This window comes from Bipolaris maydis (assembly GCF_028858645.1).
Source record: "Bipolaris maydis strain C4 unplaced genomic scaffold PSV08scaffold_14, whole genome shotgun sequence".
In the NCBI taxonomy this organism is placed as follows: Eukaryota; Fungi; Ascomycota; class Dothideomycetes; order Pleosporales; family Pleosporaceae; genus Bipolaris; species Bipolaris maydis.
Window position 1 is genome coordinate 528,288 of NW_027093870.1, and position 21,348 is coordinate 549,635.

Consider the following 21,348-nt stretch of genomic DNA (forward strand, 5'->3'; position numbering starts at 1 on the left):
GGGAGAGTCGCGCTAGCGCTACGTACGTCACGACCGAATACCCCGGCCTTTGGTGGTGCAACTGCAATTGACTAGCGTCATGCCAGCGACCGATTCCTCCGCAATCCGTATTTGGCCGAACGACAGAGATATTTCTAGACGCCTACGCCTGTCCCTACACATGGTCGCATATTCTCATCCACACACATGACCAGCGGTCTGATGCGGCGCTTCTTCTCGACGTTTGCCCGCACGCAACTTGAAGCCACGACAACTGCGACTTCGCTTACGGCGCCCCGAATACTAGGGCTCAGGCAATACAAGAGGACTCTCAGCGATGTCGGCTCCAGACGGGCGTCAGTGTCGAGGCATTGGTTCACAAGCTCGTCGCCATACTCGAGTTCCGAGCCCGATGAGTGCGAGAAGAGGCGCATGAACGAGCGCGACCTGAAGCTGGGAAACAGTATGTTTGCTACACGAATAGAGGAATGGGATACACTTCTAACAAAGACGACAGCCATTAGGGTCCTACATGATCGCCTGCCGACGCTCCTGATATCGCCACTTCCCCAGGACATCCTCTCCCCGCACATCAGCCTCCACCTATTTCCCTCGACGCACCCACACCTGCCTACTGTAAGCGGGAGGTTCTCATACGCTGCAGCACTATGGACAGCACCGGTCGCATGGGGACAGGTTCCGGTACTAGGCAACGTCAAGCTCAAGATATTGTCTGAGCGCATGGTGAAGAATGGAGGGTGCTCGACAGCAAGCAATGTGCGCAATGAGAAACTCATTGTCAAATGGCAGACATGCGGCAAGTCGGACAAGAAAGAGAGTGGGCAGGTCAGCGATGTTGTTGAGAAAATCACGAGCATTGTTGCTGGATCCAAGCGGCCACAGCAGGAGTTCACAGGCCTGTTCAAGTTTGAGTTTGACGAGGAAGGACGGATTCTGCACCACATTATCGAGCATACAGATGAGGGCCAGCATTGGGATCGGACTGCCAAGATGATTAGTGTCACGGATTGGCTTCTGGGACGGGCGTGGGGGATGCGAGATGAAGGCAGTCCCAGCCTGGCGTTTGCCAAATGTAGCAGGGAAAAGAACGGCCGCGGTCAGAGCGAGCGGCGATGAAACGCTGTTGTTCTGCTTCCACGTCAATGTTGGGCTGTTATTTTTGTCGTCGTCGTCGTCATCTTCGTCGTCGTCGCACTTTTATTTCCTCACCCCTCCACCTGTACAAAACCTGTAACGACGAAGTCATGAGATGGCGTCTTTCGTATAGAGTGGCGAAGACCAATTGATACCCTAGTAGCACAAGGACCAGGATGTTGTGTGCACACCCGCTTGTTCCGATACGGATGGCAGCATGTACGTGTAAGTGGGTTCGCAGGCCGGGCAGGCGAGACGCAAGTGGCTGGTTGGAGGTGCAGCGAGCTTTTCACATCGCAGATGCAAATGTGACTGTATGTGGCCCCTCCCGTTGCTGTGCGGAGGACGGTCATGTGCGGCGACGTGATAGGGTGAAGGGGAGCTGACAGCTGCTGTGGCCGCCCAATGGTGAGTTGGCGGGCGAGGGCGCGCATCAACCACGGCACTAGGCCAGGTAGCTTCCGCCTAGCACTTCACCCTGCCAGCATACTATAGTCGCAACATTGCTGCCCTCGCATCCCACGCCTACCACGCCGTTCCGGCTTTTCCTTCTCCTCCGCCGCCCTACGCCATCTCTCACTGTTGCTCTGCAGCTCCCCGTGCACAGCTGCCATTGCTACACCCGCCGCCCCCCGCCGCTTGCCAGCCCCCCGACTTTCCCACGCCTGGCCGCCTGTTGCCTGTTTCCCCGCGCCTATTCCACAACCGCGCTGGGAACTCGCAGCCTCGTTAACCCTAGGCTTCTGCCTCTCTCCCCACCAGAGCCATTGCCTGACCGCGCACGATCATGGCCGACATGTCTCAGAGCGGGGAATTAAGTATGTGGATTGTTCTCCTTGGCATATGTCCATGTATCGTGAAGCTCCTGCTAATGCGGCGCAGATCAGCCCATCCTCAACCTGACGCCAGAGGAAAAGCGCGTCTTCCAGTATCTCTTCCAGCAAGCCGACACAGAAAAGCTCGGTGTCATAACAGGCGAGATCGCCGTCAAGTTCTTCGAGCGGACCAAATTAGCACCAGCTGTCCTTGGTGAAATATGGCAGATTGCAGACACGGAAAACCGCGGTCTCTTGACCATGGCTGGCTTCTGCCAGGTCCTGCGCCTCATTGGACACTACCAGGCAGGACGAGACCCTACTCCCGAGCTTGCCTTTAGACGTATGCCTCTTGCGACTCTCCCTGTGCCCAGTTGATCACATGCGCTGACGTTCAAGTAGCCGCCCCCTTGCCAAAGTTTGAGGGTCTAACACCACCATCGGCTCCTCCCGCCGCCCCTGGCTTCTCCCCACAACCAACCGGCTCCATCCAGCCTCAAGTCAGTGGCAACGGCCCAATCCGCGTGCCCCCGCTAGTCCCTGCCAAAGCCGCCGAGTACGCGGGCTTGTTTGAGAAGTCTGGCGCAGTCAATGGCATTCTTTCAGGTACAGCCCTGCTTCATACCCCAGCCTGACTCTTGACTGACAACTTCCAGGCGAGAACGCAAAAGAAATCTTCGAAAAGGCACGGTTACCAAATGAAGTTCTTGGTCGGATATGGAACCTTTCAGACACGGAGCAGCGCGGAGCTCTCAATGTTACAGAGTTCATCATCGCCATGCACCTACTCGCATCGTATCGCACAGGAAACATGAAAGCCCTCCCGAACACACTGCCTCCGGGCCTGTATGAAGCCGCTTCTCGGCGTGGAGGACTTCCGCCACCACCGGGACGTCCAGACCAGAGCATGGCTATCCCACGTCAATTCAGCGGCCAGCAATCTGCACCACGACAGCCAAGCCCGCTCGGCCGGCAACCCTTTGGAGCCGCTCCCCCGCCCGCGCCGCCTGCTGGAAATGACTGGCTAATTAGCCCTCAAGAGAAGGCATCGTATGACAACTTGTTCAAGGGTGTAGATACCATGGGCCGCGGCTTCATTACTGGAGACCAGGCAGTGCGCTTCTTCAGTGACTCGGGTCTGCCTGAGGATGTTCTTGCAGGTATATGGGATCTTGCAGACATCAATTCTGAAGGACAGCTATCCAAGGACGAGTTTGCAGTAGCCATGTACCTCATCCGGCAGCAACGAAAGGGAGACCAACTCCCTACAACTTTGCCGCCCAATTTGATCCCACCAAGCCTGCGCACCCCCGCAAACCAAGCTGCACAGATCCCCCTACCCCAAGTGGCACCCCCACCCCCACCTCCTCCTGCTCCCAAATCTGCTGCTGATGATCTCTTCGGCCTGGACGCCTTCACGGCACCGGTTCCTGCTCCTCCTCAGCAGCCACAATCAACCGGCGGATCAGCCACATTCAGCAAGCCTTTCGAGAGCGATCCTTTTGGTAGCAAAGCTGCTTCACCAACTTCCCCGCATCATTTCCAGCCTCAGCCGCGAAACCCAGCCTCCACCTTCAAGCCTTTCATGCCGAGCTCATCTTTTGGTCAAACTCTAACGGCACACTCCACGGGCCAGTCTGGAATCTCTGGCGCGCCGCAACACTCAACACCGTCCGTTATGGACGACCTGTTAGGTGGAGAGGCTGATCCTGAGATCAACAAGAAGTTGACGCAGGATTCCACTGACTTGGCCAACATGTCCAACCAAATGACTACCCTACGTAACCAGATGCAAGAGGTTCAGAACAAGAAGACTGCAACTGAAAGCGATCTCAACAGTGTCAACACTCAGAAACGTGACCTTGAACTTCGTCTCTCACAGTTTAAGACGCAGTATGACCAAGAAGTCAAGGCAGTCAAAGCTCTGGAGGATCGTTTGGCAAGCTCTCGCAATGAAACGCGAAAGCTGCAGCAGGATCTTGCCATGATTGAGGCGTCCTACCAGGATCTTCAAACCCAGCACCGTCAAGTCGGAGGTCAACTTGAGGCTGATCAGCGCGAGAACAACAGCTTGAAAGAACGCATCCGTCAGCTCAACGCTGAGATTGCGCAGCTTCGCCCCCAGCTTGACAAGATGAGGAACGATGCCCGGCAACAAAAGGGCATGGTAGCGATCAACAAGAAGCAGTTGGCTACTAACGAGGGCGAGCGCGACAAGATCAAGAACGAGATGAGTGATTTGAGCAGGTCCCAGGAAGAGACTTCCCGCGGCTCGCCAATACAGTCACCCGCCGTTGTCAGCCCTGCAGCTTCCACAACCAGCCAGAGCACCAATCCCTTCTTCCGAAAATCGCCTCAACCCGCCGAGAATACCATGTCGCCCTCTGGCTTTGCTCGTGAGGGGCCTCACAAGGACTTTGATAGTGTCTTCGGTTCATTCGGTACTCCTCAAACTAGTGCGCCTCCAGTATCGTTCCGTCCTGACAATCAGAGTCTCGGACCTGGCTTCTCTGCTCCATCTGGTCAGTCAGTACGCTCTTCTGAGGGTCCTGACGTTCCCACGCCCTCCACATCGCCTCCTCTGTCTTCTTACCAGGAATCCCCCCGTGTTGCCGATCCACCGGCTCCTCCTGAGTCACGTCAGTTTGGGTCTGCATTCTTGCCATTGAGGGAAGGCGCGCCGCGGTCGGACTCCTTCAGCTCTTCTGTGCGTGCGCCTGCCTCTGCCAGCAGATATGGTCACCATGCTCCTGGAAACGAGACACCTACTATCTCGCAGGCTTCGCCCGCTGGCACTCCGATTGCTGAGAAGCCCACTGTTGAGCGTACCGATACCAACAGGACAGAAACCGACAACTTTAACCCAGCTCTGTTTAACCGCACTTTCTCGGCTTCTCCAGTAACCAGCGTTACCAGCGATACCCAGCGCTCAATCGCCAAGACTGAAGATCGCAAGGACACTTTCAACTTTGGAACACAAGATCTTCCCGGAGCGTTCCCACGGGACTCTGGAACACCGCTGCAGCAGAACAAGACTGGCGAGAGCAGTATGAGTGCTCCACAGAGAACCAACAACGCTGACCCCTTTGGCAGCACCTCTGGTGAACAGCCCCGGGGAGGCAAGGACGACTTTGACGCAGCTTTTGCAGGCTTCGGTCCTAGCCGTCAGACTGCCGCTACCGCTTCAAACGCAAGTGCACCAACAGGGGATTCTAACAGATTCAACAAGGAGTTCCCGCCAATTGAAGATCTTGCGCACGATGACGACAGCGACAGCAACGACGGAAGAGGATTTGATGATAACTTCACATCCGCATCGCCAAACCAGAAGCGTACTAGCTTTGGACCAGAGCAGCGCTCTCAGCAACAGCAACGTCCTGGCACTGCCTCAAGCGACGAGCTCTACCGAGCTCCGCCTCCGACCACTCGTCTGGACTCCAACCTTAGCGGCCTGCCCTCTCCTGGTGCGCAAAAGTCACCACCTACCTATGATTCCGCTGTGAACACGACAAGAAGTGGCTCAAACCAGTTCCCCCCTGAATTTGGTGGTCTCCTTCCTGCTCGTGAGAACCCGACGTCTGCTGGCTCTCCTGACACTGCGCAAGGCCCTGAAAGATCATTTAACCCACCAGGTGGCCATGGAGCTGCTCTCTTTGGTGGTCCTTCCAAGTCTGCCACAACTTCACCAGCTCCTCTCGATACTCCTGTTTCCACTGTGCCCTCAGACCAGTATCACTCTGCCCTGACATATGGTGCCAACGAGAATAACAAGGGCCCATCACCATCCAGCAATGTTCCTCAGCTCGGAAAATCTGCCTTCAATGACGACTTTGACGCTGGTTTTGATGATCTTGCCGATGCCAAGGAAGATGACAAGGCTGATGATGACTTTATGTTCTCTTCGCAGCATCGTGAGGGACTTGATGAGTTCAACCCTGTCTTTGATTCGCCAGCTGCCTCCAAGTCGAACACCATGGCTTCGCAGCAAACACCCACTGGCAAGCCTCGCGGAGACGACAGCTTTAGCGACTTCGAGCACTTATCGCAGACCTTTGGTGGACAATCCCAGCAGCCTCAGCCGGGCTCCTCATCTCAGGATTGGGATGCCATTTTCTCCAACCTTGAGTCTTCGCAGACTGACAAGGGCGCGCACTCACAACAAGCCTCGACCGACTTTGGCAAGTCCGTATTTGACACACTTGACAAGGAGGAGGCTGCCGCATCGTCGTCCAAGTCGCAGCAATTGTCACCTCAGATGCCTCCACTTGGCCGTGCCATCAGCACTGGAACTGAACACGACGACCCCATTCTCAAGAAGCTGACTGGCATGGGCTACGCACGTAACGACGCTCTTTCTGCGCTTGAGAAATTCGACTATGACATCAACAAGGTAAGCATTATAGCTTCTCACTATGCATATGGGAAGTTTGACTAACACTCGGTAGGCTGCTGACCACTTGGCCTCTGGGGGAAACTAAGAAGTGGGAAATTGCAAGTCCATAAACGCATCACGATCATTGCACAAAAGATCTTGAATCGCTCTTTCTTGTCTTGTACGAGTACGTATGTTTAGCATGGCGCCGCCCCTAGTCTTTGTACCTTTGAGCGTTTGATTCTCATTCTCTCTCTGTCTGTCTGTCCCTCTGTGTTTTACCAACACTATCTCCGCAGCGCACGCATGCACTTTTTCTTTCCTTTGTCCGAACATTCTCTCTTCTTGTAGTAAAGCATTCGCTTGGTGTGGGGGGAAGCTACGGCATGTTAGTCTTTGGGTTCCTGTCACTTTGTGGGTGTACGCTTTTGGGAGGAACGGGAAAGGAAATATTTGCTTTGAGACGCACGTATTTTGCAGCTTAATCTAATTTGTTTGCTTGTGATATTGGGTCTTTTGGATATCCCTCTTGTTGTTTCAAGAATGCGAATCGTGGTTTGTTGTTTGATATTGTCACATGCGCAGATTTGCCATGGATGGAATCGATGTAAAAGGGTTTAAGCGTAGTATTACGTAGAGCTAGGATATACAGATGCCCGATTTCATCTCATCATACATTCGTATAGAACAAACACAAATCAACGCAGTTCATCATTGGTATCCCAGAAAAGATGTCCTGTCCTCCCAACCATTCGGTATCAAGCATTCCCCTAAAGCAATCAAACGTCATTAAACTCTCTCAACACTTAAGCAGTAACAGACTCGGTTCTCACAGCAGCATCGACCTTCTCCTCATACTTGTCAAAGACGGTGGTGCCCTCGACGTGGCCATCTTCAAAGACGTCGACGTGGGTGGTGGCGAACTTGCGGGCGCTGACTTTCTTCTCGAAGAGGAGATCGAGCTCGGCGAAGGAGCGGCCGCGGGGCTCGGGGAGGCGGAAGTAGGTGTATACAATGCTGAGGAAGCAGGAGCCGCCCCAGAAGAAGCCAGCGTAATTGCCCCTGTTTGCAAGGTTAGGATGTCAACTTGGAAAGTATGGTGACTTGAAATGAAGAAAAGAACTTACCAGTTCCACGCTCCAGGGTTGAGCATGTAGGGAGTAAGGACAGATGTTATGATACCGATGATATTGTACAAGTTACGTCCCAAGACGACGGTCTTGATGGCCAGACGGCGGGTAGACAGTTCGGCGACAAGCGAGTAGCATACGGTTCCAACGGTGAGCTGGTAGAACATGGCCCAGACAATCATCATGGCGCCTGTTGCCATGGCGCCGGTTTGGCGCTCAGAGCTGGGCACGAGACCAAGGAAGCCCATGACGAAGAGCATGGCGCAGAGACCGCAGAGACCGCCGAGGTAGAGCGTTCGGCGTCCGATTCCGACTTTCATTAGGTACCATGCGCCGAAGACACCGGCCATGTTGATGCCGTATTGGCCCATTGCGAAGTCATAGGAGGTGGAGGGTGAGAGACCAGCTTGCTGAAGGAAGTAGGACGAGTATCCGGAGAAGGCGTTGCCACTGAGATTTTGCATTGCCCAGGCCATGCAGACGATTTCAGTGCGGCGTAGATCAGTTCCCTTGAAGCAGTCCCAGTAGCTGGCTCCTTGGGTGATTTTCTCTTCGAGCGCGGTCGTGTGGACCATCATGGCAATGGTCTCTTCAGCGTCAAAGTCGGTCTCACGGTTGAGGCTGGTGAGGCGGAGAAGCGACTTCTTTGCGTCTTCCAGTCTGCCTTTACGGACGAGCCACCAGGGGGATTCAGGGGCGAGGAAGACACCAATTAATAGGGGAACCGGCCACATCCATTGCAGAGCGTAGGGAATACGGTAGGACCATTCATCTGGACGGTCAACGAGAGAACGGATGACTCCGATACCAATGAGTTGACCCAGGCCCCAGCAGAAGTTGACGTATGTTGTTACTACCACGTTGTAAGCATACTGTCTTGGTATGAACCTAGGGGGGGTTGGACTTACAGTATCCACGCAGGGCAACGGGGCAGACCTCGCAAGCATATGTAATGGTAAGAGTCTGGAAGACACCCCAAGGAATACCACAGAGAATCTCAGCAACCAACAGATGCACGACTGTCTGAGCAGTGAAGAAGATAGTGGTAAAGCCAATGATCAAAGTCAGACATCCCATTACCGTATAACGGTAACCAATCCACTCGCTGATCCATCCGTTCAAGAAAAGGCCAATGATCTCGCCCACAATGACTCCATTGGACAATCCAGCCTGCCATGGTGCGGAAATTTCCCACGTGCCATCTGCAAGTTGCTCGCCATACTTTTGTTTGAACTGCGGGAAACCGAAAAAGTTGTTGAGCAGACAGACGTCGTAGCCCTCCATAACGATACATGTGCTGATAAGAATGGACCAGCCAATGGCTTTGGGATAGAGCTTGATGCCCTGCATGAGGGTCATCTTGCGCTCCTTGTCTGACGCCAGCCGTGCGTCATTGATGACCTTGTTGGCAGCAAGCTTGTGATGGTCGTCGATATCATGTTCCAGCTTGGGAGCCGCAGTGGGCTCGATATCCTTCTCGCCAGACATATCTGCGAGGGTTTGTATCAACCAGGCAGTCGGACCGAGGAGAAGAGGTGCTATTGACCCAGTTCAGGATAGCAACAAGAGTGGGGAAAAGAGAGAGAGAGAAAAGAGGATCCTGCAACGCCGCTCCACACTCTCTCACGATACTACAAGGAAAGAGAGAGAATCCGGGGAAGCTGCTGCTGCTACCGTGACACTGGGATGGTAAGGATATGCGGCGGCCTTTAAGCATAAAAATTCTGCGGGGTCTACTGGTGCATGGTTTGGGCCAAGCGCAAGTGCAGGCGGTGGTCGCCCTGGGTCTCGGTCGCGTGCAAAGAAGTGGAGCTTTCTCTTGTGCCGGTAGACATGTTGTGTGATTGGACAGCCTGACATGTGACCAGTCTGTGAGAGGTTAGACTGGCATAGGACATTATCGGCATCTCTTTTGCGCATCTGTCTTTGCTTGGCTCCAAAGCAAAAGCCGATGGGAGCGGAGAGGCAGCCGCAGATAGTCAACCGTTCAATTGGTGTCTAGCGAACGGCAAGTGTATCTGGGGTACCCGCTAAGTCTGGGGCATGTGGAGGACGGGGTAGACAAAAGATGGAAAACGCGGCGAACAAGTACGTATACGAGTCGGAGAGAATTGCCGCCAAGAAGCACGAGAGCGCGTCCAGGCGTCCAACCGCCATGCCAAGGCGTTGACCAAGGTAGAGCCTCACCAACCTTCCCGCCAACCTCCTGTGGAATCTTCTAGCCAGCCCGAGAGCGGAGGGTTCTTCGGGGCACAAAGCCCGATTCCAAGCGGAGCGAGTGGAGTAACACGCCTTGGCGGACTTGTTTTCAATTGTCTTTTCACTAGCTAACAGGCGCATTCGTAAACACTTGACTATCAATGGTCCATTTTCACCTTCGGCACTGTGGCTGTCAGTCAGCAGACGGCTGCTCTCCACATCCAAGGTCATGCCGTGAACAATCAAGCCGACCTCTGCACATCGGTCCGTTCCCCAGACGGACTGACCTCCACGTCTCCAACTTCGTCTACCCTGTTCTCAGTCTGCTCGCTGTCATGTCTCCGTGATTCTACTCTGCCTCCAAAAAACGCCAGCAGCAACAGATCGTATACTGCCTTCAAGCAACCCGCCGTCACAAAAGCCACCCAGAAATGACCGTTGCCAGCAAGAAGGCCCGTAAAGGTTGGACCAGCGCTCTGGCTCAGTATCTTTAGAATGTTGACTACACCCATGACGGCTGTGCGCTCTCCTGGCAGCACCACAATGGAGAGAAAGGCTGACCTTGGTGCTTGATCCATCGAGTTGAGTACAGAGCGAGAAACAAGTAAGAAGATAGTTGGGGCGAGACCAGCGGGAACCGGGAGAAGAGCTAGGAAGATAGATGACGGGAGGTGAGTGGCTACCATGGCTTGAATCAAGCCGAGGCGCTTGGCCAGACTTGAGGCAAAGATATTGCCAATAGTTGAGACGAACCTGAACATCAGTCAGTCAGACGGACAGAATATATACGATGCTGATACTTACCAAGTTGCTGACATGATGCCTCCAAGCTTCCCTTTTGGCAAGTTGAACTTCTGGTCCATGTAGTAGTTGATCAAACTGAACGGAGCCATGCCCGAGCCCAGAGAATCAAGGAAGAACAAGCTACAAAGCTTGACTAGTACCACACGACTAGGTTTTGATATTGTGCTAATGGAGTGCCAAAACCTTCTCTTCTTCTCGGGTTCCACAGAACGTTCCTCTTGTGCCGGCACATTCACACTTCCAGTATCTTGACTTTCAGCCAGCAGTGGCTCTGTCTCTGTAGATACAGGGTTGGCATTGTGCTTGTCGACTGCACCATTCTGCTCACACCGCTGGCTCATACACAGCGCCATAAGTGCTTTGACACACCCAACACCCGTATAAATCCAGAACATGGCACGATACGCATCCAGAGCCGTCCAACCTTCCAAAGCCTGTAACCGATCAACCGCAACACCTCCCACCGCCAACCCCGTCGATGTCCCCAGCACAGCAAGAACAACATACCAAGTATACACATCCGCCCTCTCCCTCTCATCCACCAAATGCGCAAGCGTCGACTCCTCCACCGCTCGAAACGGCCCAATCTCATTCCCCGTCGGACTAATGACACCGACAATTGCCGCCACAAGCAACGCAAAATAATGACTCGTACTCGCAAAAACAGCACCTGACACCGCCATTGACACCGCGCCCAGCAAAAGCGTCCTCCGCCGCCCTAGCGAATCCGCAACAAGCGTAAGCAGCAAACTAATCACCACATCGCCCAGCAGCGTCAACGTCATAAACAGCCCAATCTGCTCGTCTGAAAACCCTTGCTCTTGGAAGAAAAGTGCGAGAATAAGCGCAATGGCGCCGTAAGCACAAAGCCGCAGGTACCGCGCCAGAATAATGAGGTAGACGTCTTTTCCCGTTTTCCGCATCGTCGCGAGCCCGAATTCGTGCGCCAGCCATTGTGTTGCGCTGGAAATGCCACGCCAGATTGACATTGCCTTTTTTTTTGGCAGACAAAGTTGATAATCTGCTTGCGGGAGAGAAGAAAAAAAAAGGGGGGCCGTACGTAGTTACGTATTCCACGAAAAAAAAAGCGGCGGAAAGCAAAAGGGAAAAAGCGACTGACTGCTAGAACTGTTGAGAAATGAATCGGTGTGATGGAATAAGTGTTGTATCACGACACAACAACAGATTTGTCAATATAGTTGTCGAACGAGACAGAGAGAGGAGGAAAGGACGAGCTTGAGTGCAAAAGGCACTGTTTAGGCGCGATGTTCGGATGTGGATGCCTGAAGGAATACGCAATAGGGCCGCCAACTTTTGACTATTTTACCCGAAGAGGCATGGAGGGGGGGGGGGGGGGGGGCGAGCGAATAAGTACACCGCATAGTTCATGGTACATCACCAAAGCATCTCTGAGACAAACAAATGAAAAACTGAGGCTGTTTTTGATGGGGCTGAGCAAAAGTGGCGGTACAGGGACAATTACAGGAATGGGGAAATCATAATCACTACTCCTGCTTGTATGCATCCAAGGCTTTTTACTGAGAGGTGAAAAGGCGTCCAAGGAGCGCCAGCACCTGATTCGACACTTGATAAGAAAAGGAAAAACATGTATGCACAACTACCACACTTCCACTCTTAACAAGTCAAATATAGAAGGTGGGGGTTTCTGTGGTACCATGGGAGGAAAAAGAAATACACACTCAGAATTGCTTTTTGGGGGGCCACGGCAGGGATGGCTCAACATCATGTCAGTACGTCATTACACATATACATGCCAAGCAAATCACTTTCTGGGATAAAGTATGATTGTCCATATTAAGAACACCTAGAACGCACCGAAGGAAACAGAGGACCTAGCGGCCATCACAAATTGCAATGCAGAAACCAGCATATCCCGGAAATCCAAACGAGAGCCCCCATTCTATGCGATCCGTGTCGCCATGCTAGCACAAAGCTCGAGACGGAGAGGGAGAGACGGTGACAAAGTGGAGATCATGGCCATCTTTGTATCAGTGCGCACTAGTGTAGTACCACTTTGCTTCTCGCAATCGCCATGTAGAGACCGGAAATCAGGCATCCACGTCGTATCTCGCTCCTCATTGAACGCTTATACGTTTCTCCGACACATTTGAACTCTTCTCTTCCTTCTCTAGCAGCAGCCGCCACCGGATCCGCTTTGCACACCCTGGCCTTGCCCGATGGGGACTGTGGGCTTGGTGTTGGCGGTTGTGGTACCCATGCGCTCCTTGATCTGGCGGGCCATGGTCAGGAAAGCTTGCTCGACGTTGGTGGCGCTCTTTGCGGAGGTCTCGAGGAATGGAATGCCAAGGCTGTCTGCAAATTCCTAGTGATGCTGTTAGATGCCAGAGCTACATGGAAACGACGAAACGAACATACCTTTGCTACGGTGTACTCGACAACCTTCTTGTCCGCCATATCGGACTTGTTACCAACCAACAGCTTGTTGACGCCCTCGGTAGCATATCGGTCAATCTCCTGCAGCCACTGCTTGACGTTGTTGAATGAGTCCATGTCAGTGACATCGTAGACGACGCAGATGCCGTGAGCGCCACGGTAGTAGGAGGAAGTAATGGTTCGGAAACGCTCTTGGCCGGCGGTGTCCCACTAAAATCACCATCAGCACTCGCTGCCAAAAGATACTGGATCCAACAAGAGGACGCACAATCTGCAGCTTTACAGTCTTGCCATCGAGCTCGATCGTTCGGATTTTCTAGCACATGTTAGTCCGTCGTAGGCACCAGCACCAAGTACCGAGGCAGACGCACGAAGTCGACACCGATGGTCGAAATGTAGCTCTCAGTGTATGTGTCGTCGGCAAAACGGAGCAGCAAGCAGGACTTTCCGACACCAGAGTCACCGATGAGGAGGAGCTTGAAGAGGTAGTCGTATCTATTGTGCAGAGAGCGAAGCGTCAGTGGCCAGTCTGCAGTAGGCGGGGGAACAGCAGCTCCGAAGCTGTGCTGTGCTGCAGGGCATAAAGGTCACTCTGTAGGCATTCAAGTCAGCATGGCTCTGCACGCAGATACATCGTCATTGCTCGTCGGCCTGTGGCGGTGGGCTTCGCGCGGAGGTTACGTACCACTCAGGATTCATGTTTGCGGCGTTACAGGGGTATGGGAAAAGTAAGGACTAGAAGGTGTTGGTTGAGAAAGAAAAAAAGGCTGGCTGGAGGCTGAATCGTGGGGTATCGCGCGTCGTCGGAGGTGGACGAGGTGGAAGCGGAGGACGATGAGGTGCCCTGCGTGGATACCAGGTGTGAAGGAGCTTGGCACTCAGCCCCAAATCCGTGGTCACAGGTTGCCGGATCCCGTCCACACCAGCCAACATCACATTCACAGCAGCCTGACCACCGCCTAACCTGCCCTAGCGACACTACCGGGCACACTGGCAGCGCTGTCTGACATGTGACCTGAGTGGCTTGAAAGCTGCAACCTTGTTATCGCTCAACCAGCGTTTGGCACTGCCGTTCCCATGATGAGCATGAGGCAGGGCAGTGCGCCGTGTGGACGCGTGCACGTGACAAGGCATGCATCACCGGCGCTGTTTCACAAGTGTACCAATCTGCAACCTAGTCTCTGAAAGAATGGAGAATGTATAGTTCGCTTGCAAAAGTGCGCGGTCTACCGTACGTCGTTACATTCGACGCAGCCCAGTCTGTCCGTCCCAGGCAACCAAAGCCCCGCGCTTCCCATATAGTACAGACATCAGATCACGGCCAGCTTACAAATTACATTATCTTGCCAAACGCGGGTATCAGCGTTTGCGCCAACCAGAAGGAGAATACGAGCTTAGGCCCCGTCATGAGCAGCTTGGGCGTGAGTCCCTTGAAGAAGGAAGTGAAGCCTTCGTGCTTGATCATGTTGGATACGATCCTGAAGCCGCTCTCTGGGTTCTCAAAGTTCCTGTTCTGGATGCGCGTCTTGATCACGTCCAGAGGAGCAGACACTACTAGCGAAGCGCTAGCACCTGCGATGGATGCGACAAAGTTTTGCATCCACGACGCAGAGTTGTAGTCCGAAAGCTTGTAGAGGTACTCCTTGGCAACCGCCGAACCACCAAACAGCTATGCCGGCGTTAGTGTTTGCTCTTGTCTTTCCACGCATTACAAACATACCGCAAACGAGCCAGGCGCGTTACGTGCTGCCGTCCATCCCCAACCACGGTAAAGTCCAAAGCCCTCGTCAGAGACAATCTTAACAAGTCCTCGACCCCGGAAAGCCTCTGGGTTTGTTTGTCGCTTGATCTTGAGCACGTCCAACGGAAGCAGGACAATTTCACCAATACCAATGATCGAACCTGCAGTCGCGTGCATGATCGCCTTGCCGTTGCCCTTACCAAACGTACGGTCAAAGCTGCCACCGTGATTCTGCGCGAGGTAGTCCCTGACGAAAGGCTGGCCACCAAACTTGTACACTCGTTGGAGTACCTATCACTGTCAATTAAGGCTCTCCCACATTTTTGAGTATCCCATCTACCTTGTATGCAGCGGCGTATCCGAGACCGGGGAACAGAGACAGGAATCGACTGGACACGGAGGCGGAGGCCATGTCCCTGAAGACGACCTTGTTGAGATGTGAGGCGGATTCAATCTGTATGCGCAGGGTCAGACATGGTCGTCGTGCATATGGTGACATTTTATCGCACCTTGCCAATGTTGCTCATCAATCGCTTCGCTGTAGTATCGACTGGGTGGAACACCATGAGCTCTGCAATTCCCGCACATCCTACAACCGTTAGTCCTAATTCCCCAATTGCAGAGAGACTCGTGTGTACCTGCACCCAGAACTCTGGCTGTGTTGGACTCCCTCTTGTATACCTTGGCCGACGAGTCGGTGCCCGACGCCGCTTGCGCAACTTTCGCTACGGCTTCTGAAGGTGATGGCGTCATTGTAAAGGGAAAATGTGCGAAGAAGAAACACAAAGACTGCCTAAGGGAGAAGAGGGAATTTGCAGCACAGAGCAATTGGGTGGGCGAGCAGTGAGAAACTGGAGCTACCGATAAGATGTTCGGAATTCAAAAAATCGTCAAGGGTGCGCGAGTCCGGTATCGTCCCGCCAAGCCCTGCTAGTAAGGAAGCATCCTGGAATACTTACACTCTGACAGGAACACATGCGACAAGCATTGACATAGTCAAAGTAGTAGTATTTTAATTGTGCCATTACTATTTCGTTCCTTTTCCGAAGAGGAGACAACAGGACGCCGCTAACAAGAGCGCCAATTCCTTGCAGTGTATCAACAGCCACAGCCAGGAAGGTGTGGGGTCAAATGGGCCGAAAACACCAAAATACCAACATTCCTGAAGGATTATTACCCAATACAGCATGGTGCAATTCCAACCAAAGAGCACAGCCTTGTAGAACATGTGATGGCGATGATCATCACCACTGAATAACAAGACATCAGGCGTTCAGTTCTTTTCCATTGAAATATAAAACCCCGCATCAGCACAACCCCTTAGCCTCGAACTTACTACTCTTCTCCAGCAGAACTTAATTTCCAGGCTATCAACCACCAGTCCATCAACCACAATGTTTGACAAAATCCGTGGAAAATCGCCATCAGGCCATTCAAAACACGACTCCAGTGACATCCACCAAGGCAGTCCTCTCTCCATCCCTGGACCACCTTCCTACGCAGCCTCCTCCTCCACCCCAGTACCTCCCTTCCAAACCCGTTTCGCATCCCTCTCCCTCCACATGGAAGACCGCATCCGCTTTCTACGCTTCCCCGAGCCCGTCATCTCCGCCTGTCGAAGCGCCATCCTCTCCAACTGGCCCCAAGGCATCTCCTCCGAGCGGTCCTACGCAAACTCACACGAAATCAAGCTCGACGGCTACCCGTGGCGCGGCTTTGGCAAAGACGCAGCACAAGCACGGCGGCTCGTAAAAGGCGTGCTATCAACGCTGCATGCCAACGGCTGGATACTAACGCTTACCACGGACGTCAGTAAGACTGCAACAGACAAAGATACGTTACTATTCCGGCACCAGGCCCCGCCGCCTGCGCGCCACGAGTGGTGCAGTATAGCGTTTTCGCGGCAGAGTCGGCTAAGATTTATTGACTGTCCGCCTGAGTTGTATGCGAGTTTGCCGCAGAGGATAGGGAGCGAGTGGCTCAAGGGGCAGAGCGAGTATGCGCCTGGCATATGGGAGTTTGAGCTGCATGGCTATCCGTGGTCGCCGACGGGTAAGACGACGATGCAGGTTAGGGAGTTGCTTATGGCGCTGGTCGAGATGCTGGAGGAGGAGGGGTGGAGCGTGTATGCGAGTATTGACCAGAAGAGTAGTGGGGGGCAGGGGACGAGCGAGACGGATACTTGGTATTGTTGTAGAATCAAGGGGTGGGAGAAGGGCATGCCGGTTTACTGGAGGTGAAAAGATTTTGAAAGATTTTACGAATTTCCGAACCAGTTTGGTGTTCCTGAACATACTAGTAGGTGACATGCATCCCTTTTGTGACGAGATAACCGTCATGAAGGACAATATAAGTTTCCTTATGTACGTGGAGACACCTGCTTCCTTGCAACAATGAGCCTCACGATTTATACAGCCACCACCATTGATCTCACAAAGGCAGTATTTCAGGGACAGATGGTCTATTTCGAGGGACAAGGTGGGGCGGCGCAGATCAACATCCGCACCGCGACCGCTGTTCTGCCACTCTGGTCATAGCTACGCAGTACATGGCTGAAATGGGGTGTGACCTGCAATTACCTTCTGAGAAAAATCATCTGATATGCTATACGCCAAATAGACACAATCAATTCAAGTCATACAGTTCTATTAGTCATACCCGACATTACCTCTTGACATATCACTCTCTTAAGTCAAGCTGCGTATAGTAGCTAATTTATCACTTCCCTATCATTAATTGAATCTTTTGCTTAATTTAATCCTGTTGCTTTCGACTATAATAAACGTTGCGAATGCGTCTGTTCTGCTGACTTCATGTCATCCAATTGTAAAACAACAGACAGTTCCTATCGTGTCCGTGAACCTATTATTATTATTATTATTATTATTATTATTTCCTTTGTCTACAAACTGGCCCTTTCATCACTTTTGATCGAGAAGTTTTCTTTTGCTGATATCAAACTGTTTCCTACCTGCCCCTTTCTTCATCTTTTTTTTTTCACAATATTTGATTCATTGAATATACATAGCAAAACATGCGCATCGCTGCTCTCGCTGTCCTCGCGTTCATTGCCATGTGCGCAGCGCAAGAAGGCCTACTCCTTCACCCAGACCCGAACAATGAGGGAGAAATGCCAACGGGCTCTGCTTCTTGCATGCTCGACTTTGATCATTGCAACTCGCGTAGTCGTCAATGTAGATGGTATTGCAGCTATAATAATGTTGCAGGTGTTTGTGCACGGTAAGTCATACATACAACCGCCAAACTGTGAGTTTTTCACGCTACTAACTGACGATATAAGGAATGGAGCTGCGGAGTACCAGAAAACTAAACTCAAGTATTATTGTCAAAAGCCAAAACAGTAGGAAGTCAGTACAACTTTGCTCGTGTGCAAGCGACGATGGGGGAAAGGGGGGGAGGTGACAAGTAAAGCGCAATGCTTCTATAGTTTTGCTGTGTTCTCTTTGTATAGGATATTCACTCAATAACAATGCAAATAGCTCGTGGTTCATTGCTTGCAAGAGTGCCTTGGTAAAAAGTTGCATGATTAACCAACAGAAAGGGCATGTAAACATGCAAAAATAATACAAACAGCCTCGTTAAACTAAACCCTCATTGCAAACAATATTGATCGCGCTCTCGGTAAAAAAAGTTGCAGGTCAATGCTACAGATCGGTGTCTAGCATGCTAAGTCAGGGAGCCGGGGCCGTAGTACCCAGAGAGTACCTTAATATAACCTGAGGAGCAAAACTCAGAGTAGAATACTTAGGTAGACTGAAATACTAGCCAAGGCCATGAGATTTTGGTGCTGGCGTATTGACAACACACAAGTAGTCAGACTACTGCATTAATTTCCCATCCAAGCATCACTAGTCTGTAGAATACACTGTACGCGAGTGGAAAACAACAAAGATGTGTGTATGAAAATATCTTTGAAAACGTTTTGTCTTACTTCCCAATTACCTGGTTCAACAATGGTATTCCGCTACACCCGTTGTCCCGGTACAAAAGAGTGATGCACATGACTTCATTTCAAACCATAGATTTGGGATAGTTTCAACAACTGTTTGAAACGCCGCCCATGCAATTTTTATTTCTCAATCAAATGGGTATACACAAGGTTTTACACGCCCCAACTAATCGCGCATCACACGGTACCACTCACGAGGGAGGACTGCCGATTTCCTTCTTGACCCAGTTCTCCAAGCCACCGAGGGCAATGATTTCCTGGACATTGGGTGGTAGTTCTCCGACCTTGACGTTCCATTTAGTGCCATTGGGTCCTTCTTGGACGGAAACAGTGCTCCTTCGGACGTCCCACTCCAGGGTCCATCCGGTGCGGCGCGTTAGATGCTTAGCTTGGCTGGGCTGAGCTGCAGCCGCTGGCGGGGGCGAGTCGAGCGACTCGCTGTTGTTAGAAGGTTCTTTGACGGCTTGTTGCGACGACGAGGCGTCGTTTGATGAAAAGACCTCACGGAGGCGGTTGGCTAGCTTGGGCACCTCAACACCCATCAAAGCGTTGTTGATACTGTTCCTGCTGAAAATATTGCCAAAGCTACCAGCAACAACTAGCGGAATGCCCTTGGCCAGGATGGCCGTTGCGGCTTGTTCACGACTGCTGCCGCAGCCAAAGTTGAAGCCTGAAACCAGGACATCACCAGCCTTAGCCACCTGGCCAAAGCTGGGGTCATAGTTCTCCATGCAGACCTCTGCCATTTTTTCGCGCGTCACATCATCCTGATACGTGTATTTACCAGGGTAGATACCGTCTGTGTTGATATTGTCGGCGTCGCAGAAGACAATCTCGCCGCTAATCTTTTCCGGGAACCCTGGCAGGATTTCGGTCAAAGTTTCAGCCTCCGAGCCTGCCGCTGCAGGTGGATTGACAGACTGCGTGTCAGACTCAGTAGTGCTAAATGTGTCAATAGCGGCCTCAGCGTCTTTGATAGCCTTCTCGAGCATGTCTTCAATGGTCATCATTCGCTCTTCAGCGGGAATGCCATCGCCCTCCCCTCGTCGAACACCCTCATAGCCTTCAGGAGCTTGGTACCATCCAGGACCAGAGATTTTACCAGACAGGGCGCTTGCTGCAACGACTTCAGGGCTTGCCAAGTATGCCTTTGCATCGGGAGAGCCCATACGACCCTTGAAGTTGCGGTTGCTTGCACTGATGCCAACCTCGCCAGGCTCAAGAAGGCCGGTACCAAGGCCGATGCAAGGACCGCAACCTGAAGGCAAGGGCTGAGCGCCTGCTTCTAGAAGAGCCTGCCAATCGCCTGCCTCTTCTGCAGCTTTCTGTTCTGGGATAGAAGCAGCGGCAATGTAGAACTTGACGTTGTCTGGAATCTTGGGGATTTTGCCACCGTTGAGAACAGCTGCATCCTTGAAGACGTTTGCTGCAGCAGCAAGATCAGATGCGCGAGAGTTTGTGCACGAAACGAGATAAGCCTTGTTAATGGGGATGTTCTGGCTCTGCAACTCAGGCAAGGGAGTAGCAACCTTGACAGAGTTAGGACCTGAGACGTATGGCGACAAGGTGGAGAGATCCAAGAAGAGCTCTTTGGCATATACAGCGCCCTTGTCCGCGGCCAACGCAGGTTTGAAGATGTGGCCTAGCTGCTGACCGACAATACCCGTAGCGGTAAACAGTTTGTCGATGCGCTCATGGAGGAATTGCTGACGGTGATGGTCCTTGGCCTGGCCTTCTCCCATAGCTGCTAATGTGGCCCTGGCCCTTAGCCAGCCATGAAGCGTGGCATCGATAGGAAACAGCCCCGTCAGAGCGCCCCACTCTGTAGTCATATTGGCAATGGTAAGGCGGTCGTCGATAGGAATACTGCCCAGGGTCTCGTCGGTTCCAGTAAACTCGATAGCGTGATTGAGAACCTCGTCCTTGTTGAACAATCCAGCCAGCGCGACAATCACGTCCTTGCCAGTCACGCCCGCAGGCATCTTGCCATTGAGTGTGACCTTTGCGACGGGTGGAATTTGCCACCAGGTTTTTCCGGTAGCCCAAATGCTTGCAGCGTCGGTTCGCACCACTGGAGTACCCAAGCATCCAATGCCTCCGTACATGTTGGAGTGGCTGTCGGAGGCCACAGCCAGGGTGCCTGGCCAGGCGTAGCCCTCCTCGACCATGATCTGGTGGCCAATGCCGCGTCCTGCAGGGTAAAAGACGACATTGTGGGTCTTAGCAAACTCCTCAATCTGACTGTACTTTTTGAGGTTCTTCTCCGACTTGTTCTGGACATCGTGATCGAGCGTCATGACAATCTGGCCGGGGTCGCTGATTTTAGTGGCGCCGATGCCCATAAACTTGAGCGCAACCGGCCACGAGTTGTCGTGGGTCATGCACTTGTGCGGCTGCAGCGTCACATAGTCGCCAGAGCGAAGGACCTTGCCCGGGGCCACCCCGACGGCATGTCGCTGAACAATCTTTTCCGTAAGGGTCTGGGGTGTTTTGGGAGTTTCGTTGAGCGAAGAGAGGAAGCTGGCGGCAGGACTCTCCTTCATCGAGGGAAACACATCTTGAGCATCACGTCGGCTGGCCAGTGCAGAGAAGGCTCGCGGGGCGGCATGGACTCGAGGCAATTGCGAAGCGGCGCGGAGAGCAACGGTGACCCGTGGCTGTGTGTGCGGTTAGATGGTGGAGCCAAAGACGTCATTTGACAAAGAAACATACTGCTGCTATCTGCCTGCGGCCCAGCAGGCGCGCTGCCCGTAATGACATTGCCATTG

General features: G+C 52.7%; 6 protein-coding genes across 6 annotated transcripts; 2 read left to right on the forward strand and 4 right to left on the reverse strand.

Annotated features, from left to right (window-relative positions):
* The first annotated feature begins 86 nt into the window (after positions 1-86).
* Positions 87-6,825, forward strand: PSV08DRAFT_412024 (uba ts-n domain protein). Its single transcript, XM_066093921.1, has 6 exons — positions 87-442; positions 497-1,072; positions 2,017-2,292; positions 2,352-2,555; positions 2,606-6,339; positions 6,395-6,825. Exons 1-6 carry the CDS (start codon positions 187-189, stop codon positions 6,425-6,427), a joined length of 5,079 nt encoding a protein of 1,692 aa, XP_065948202.1. The 5' UTR covers positions 87-186; the 3' UTR covers positions 6,428-6,825.
* A 302-nt stretch (positions 6,826-7,127) lies between these two features.
* Positions 7,128-8,989, reverse strand: PSV08DRAFT_404749 (general substrate transporter; the record flags this gene model as incomplete). Its single annotated transcript, XM_014225132.1, has 3 exons — positions 8,360-8,989; positions 7,449-8,304; positions 7,128-7,383 (listed from the first exon to the last, which is right to left on the reverse strand). The coding sequence occupies exons 1-3, from the start codon at positions 8,937-8,939 to the stop codon at positions 7,128-7,130; spliced, it is 1,692 nt and encodes a 563-aa protein (XP_014080607.1). The 5' UTR covers positions 8,940-8,989.
* A 662-nt stretch (positions 8,990-9,651) lies between these two features.
* PSV08DRAFT_365343 (major facilitator superfamily domain-containing protein) lies at positions 9,652-11,451 on the reverse strand. Its single transcript, XM_014225134.1, has 2 exons — positions 10,455-11,451; positions 9,652-10,403 (listed from the first exon to the last, which is right to left on the reverse strand). The coding sequence occupies exons 1-2, from the start codon at positions 11,441-11,443 to the stop codon at positions 9,893-9,895; spliced, it is 1,500 nt and encodes a 499-aa protein (XP_014080609.1). The 5' UTR covers positions 11,444-11,451; the 3' UTR covers positions 9,652-9,892.
* A 793-nt stretch (positions 11,452-12,244) lies between these two features.
* On the reverse strand, positions 12,245-15,484 carry PSV08DRAFT_208870 (guanine nucleotide transporter). Its single transcript, XM_014225136.2, has 9 exons — positions 15,249-15,484; positions 15,120-15,199; positions 14,951-15,064; positions 14,590-14,901; positions 14,207-14,538; positions 13,241-13,364; positions 13,138-13,185; positions 12,852-13,079; positions 12,245-12,798 (listed from the first exon to the last, which is right to left on the reverse strand). The coding sequence occupies exons 1-9, from the start codon at positions 15,361-15,363 to the stop codon at positions 12,604-12,606; spliced, it is 1,548 nt and encodes a 515-aa protein (XP_014080611.2). The 5' UTR covers positions 15,364-15,484; the 3' UTR covers positions 12,245-12,603.
* Positions 15,485-15,938: 454 nt separating this feature from the next.
* On the forward strand, positions 15,939-16,979 carry PSV08DRAFT_404752 (uncharacterized protein). The gene has a single exon (XM_014225137.2). It carries the CDS (start codon positions 16,005-16,007, stop codon positions 16,848-16,850), a length of 846 nt encoding a protein of 281 aa, XP_014080612.1. The 5' UTR covers positions 15,939-16,004; the 3' UTR covers positions 16,851-16,979.
* Positions 16,980-18,537: 1,558 nt separating this feature from the next.
* On the reverse strand, positions 18,538-21,346 carry PSV08DRAFT_229603 (uncharacterized protein; the record flags this gene model as incomplete). Its single annotated transcript, XM_014225138.2, has 2 exons — positions 18,538-21,237; positions 21,293-21,346. 2 exons carry the CDS (start codon positions 21,344-21,346, stop codon positions 18,772-18,774), a joined length of 2,520 nt encoding a protein of 839 aa, XP_014080613.1. The 3' UTR covers positions 18,538-18,771.
* Between the last annotated feature and the right edge of the window lie 2 nt (positions 21,347-21,348).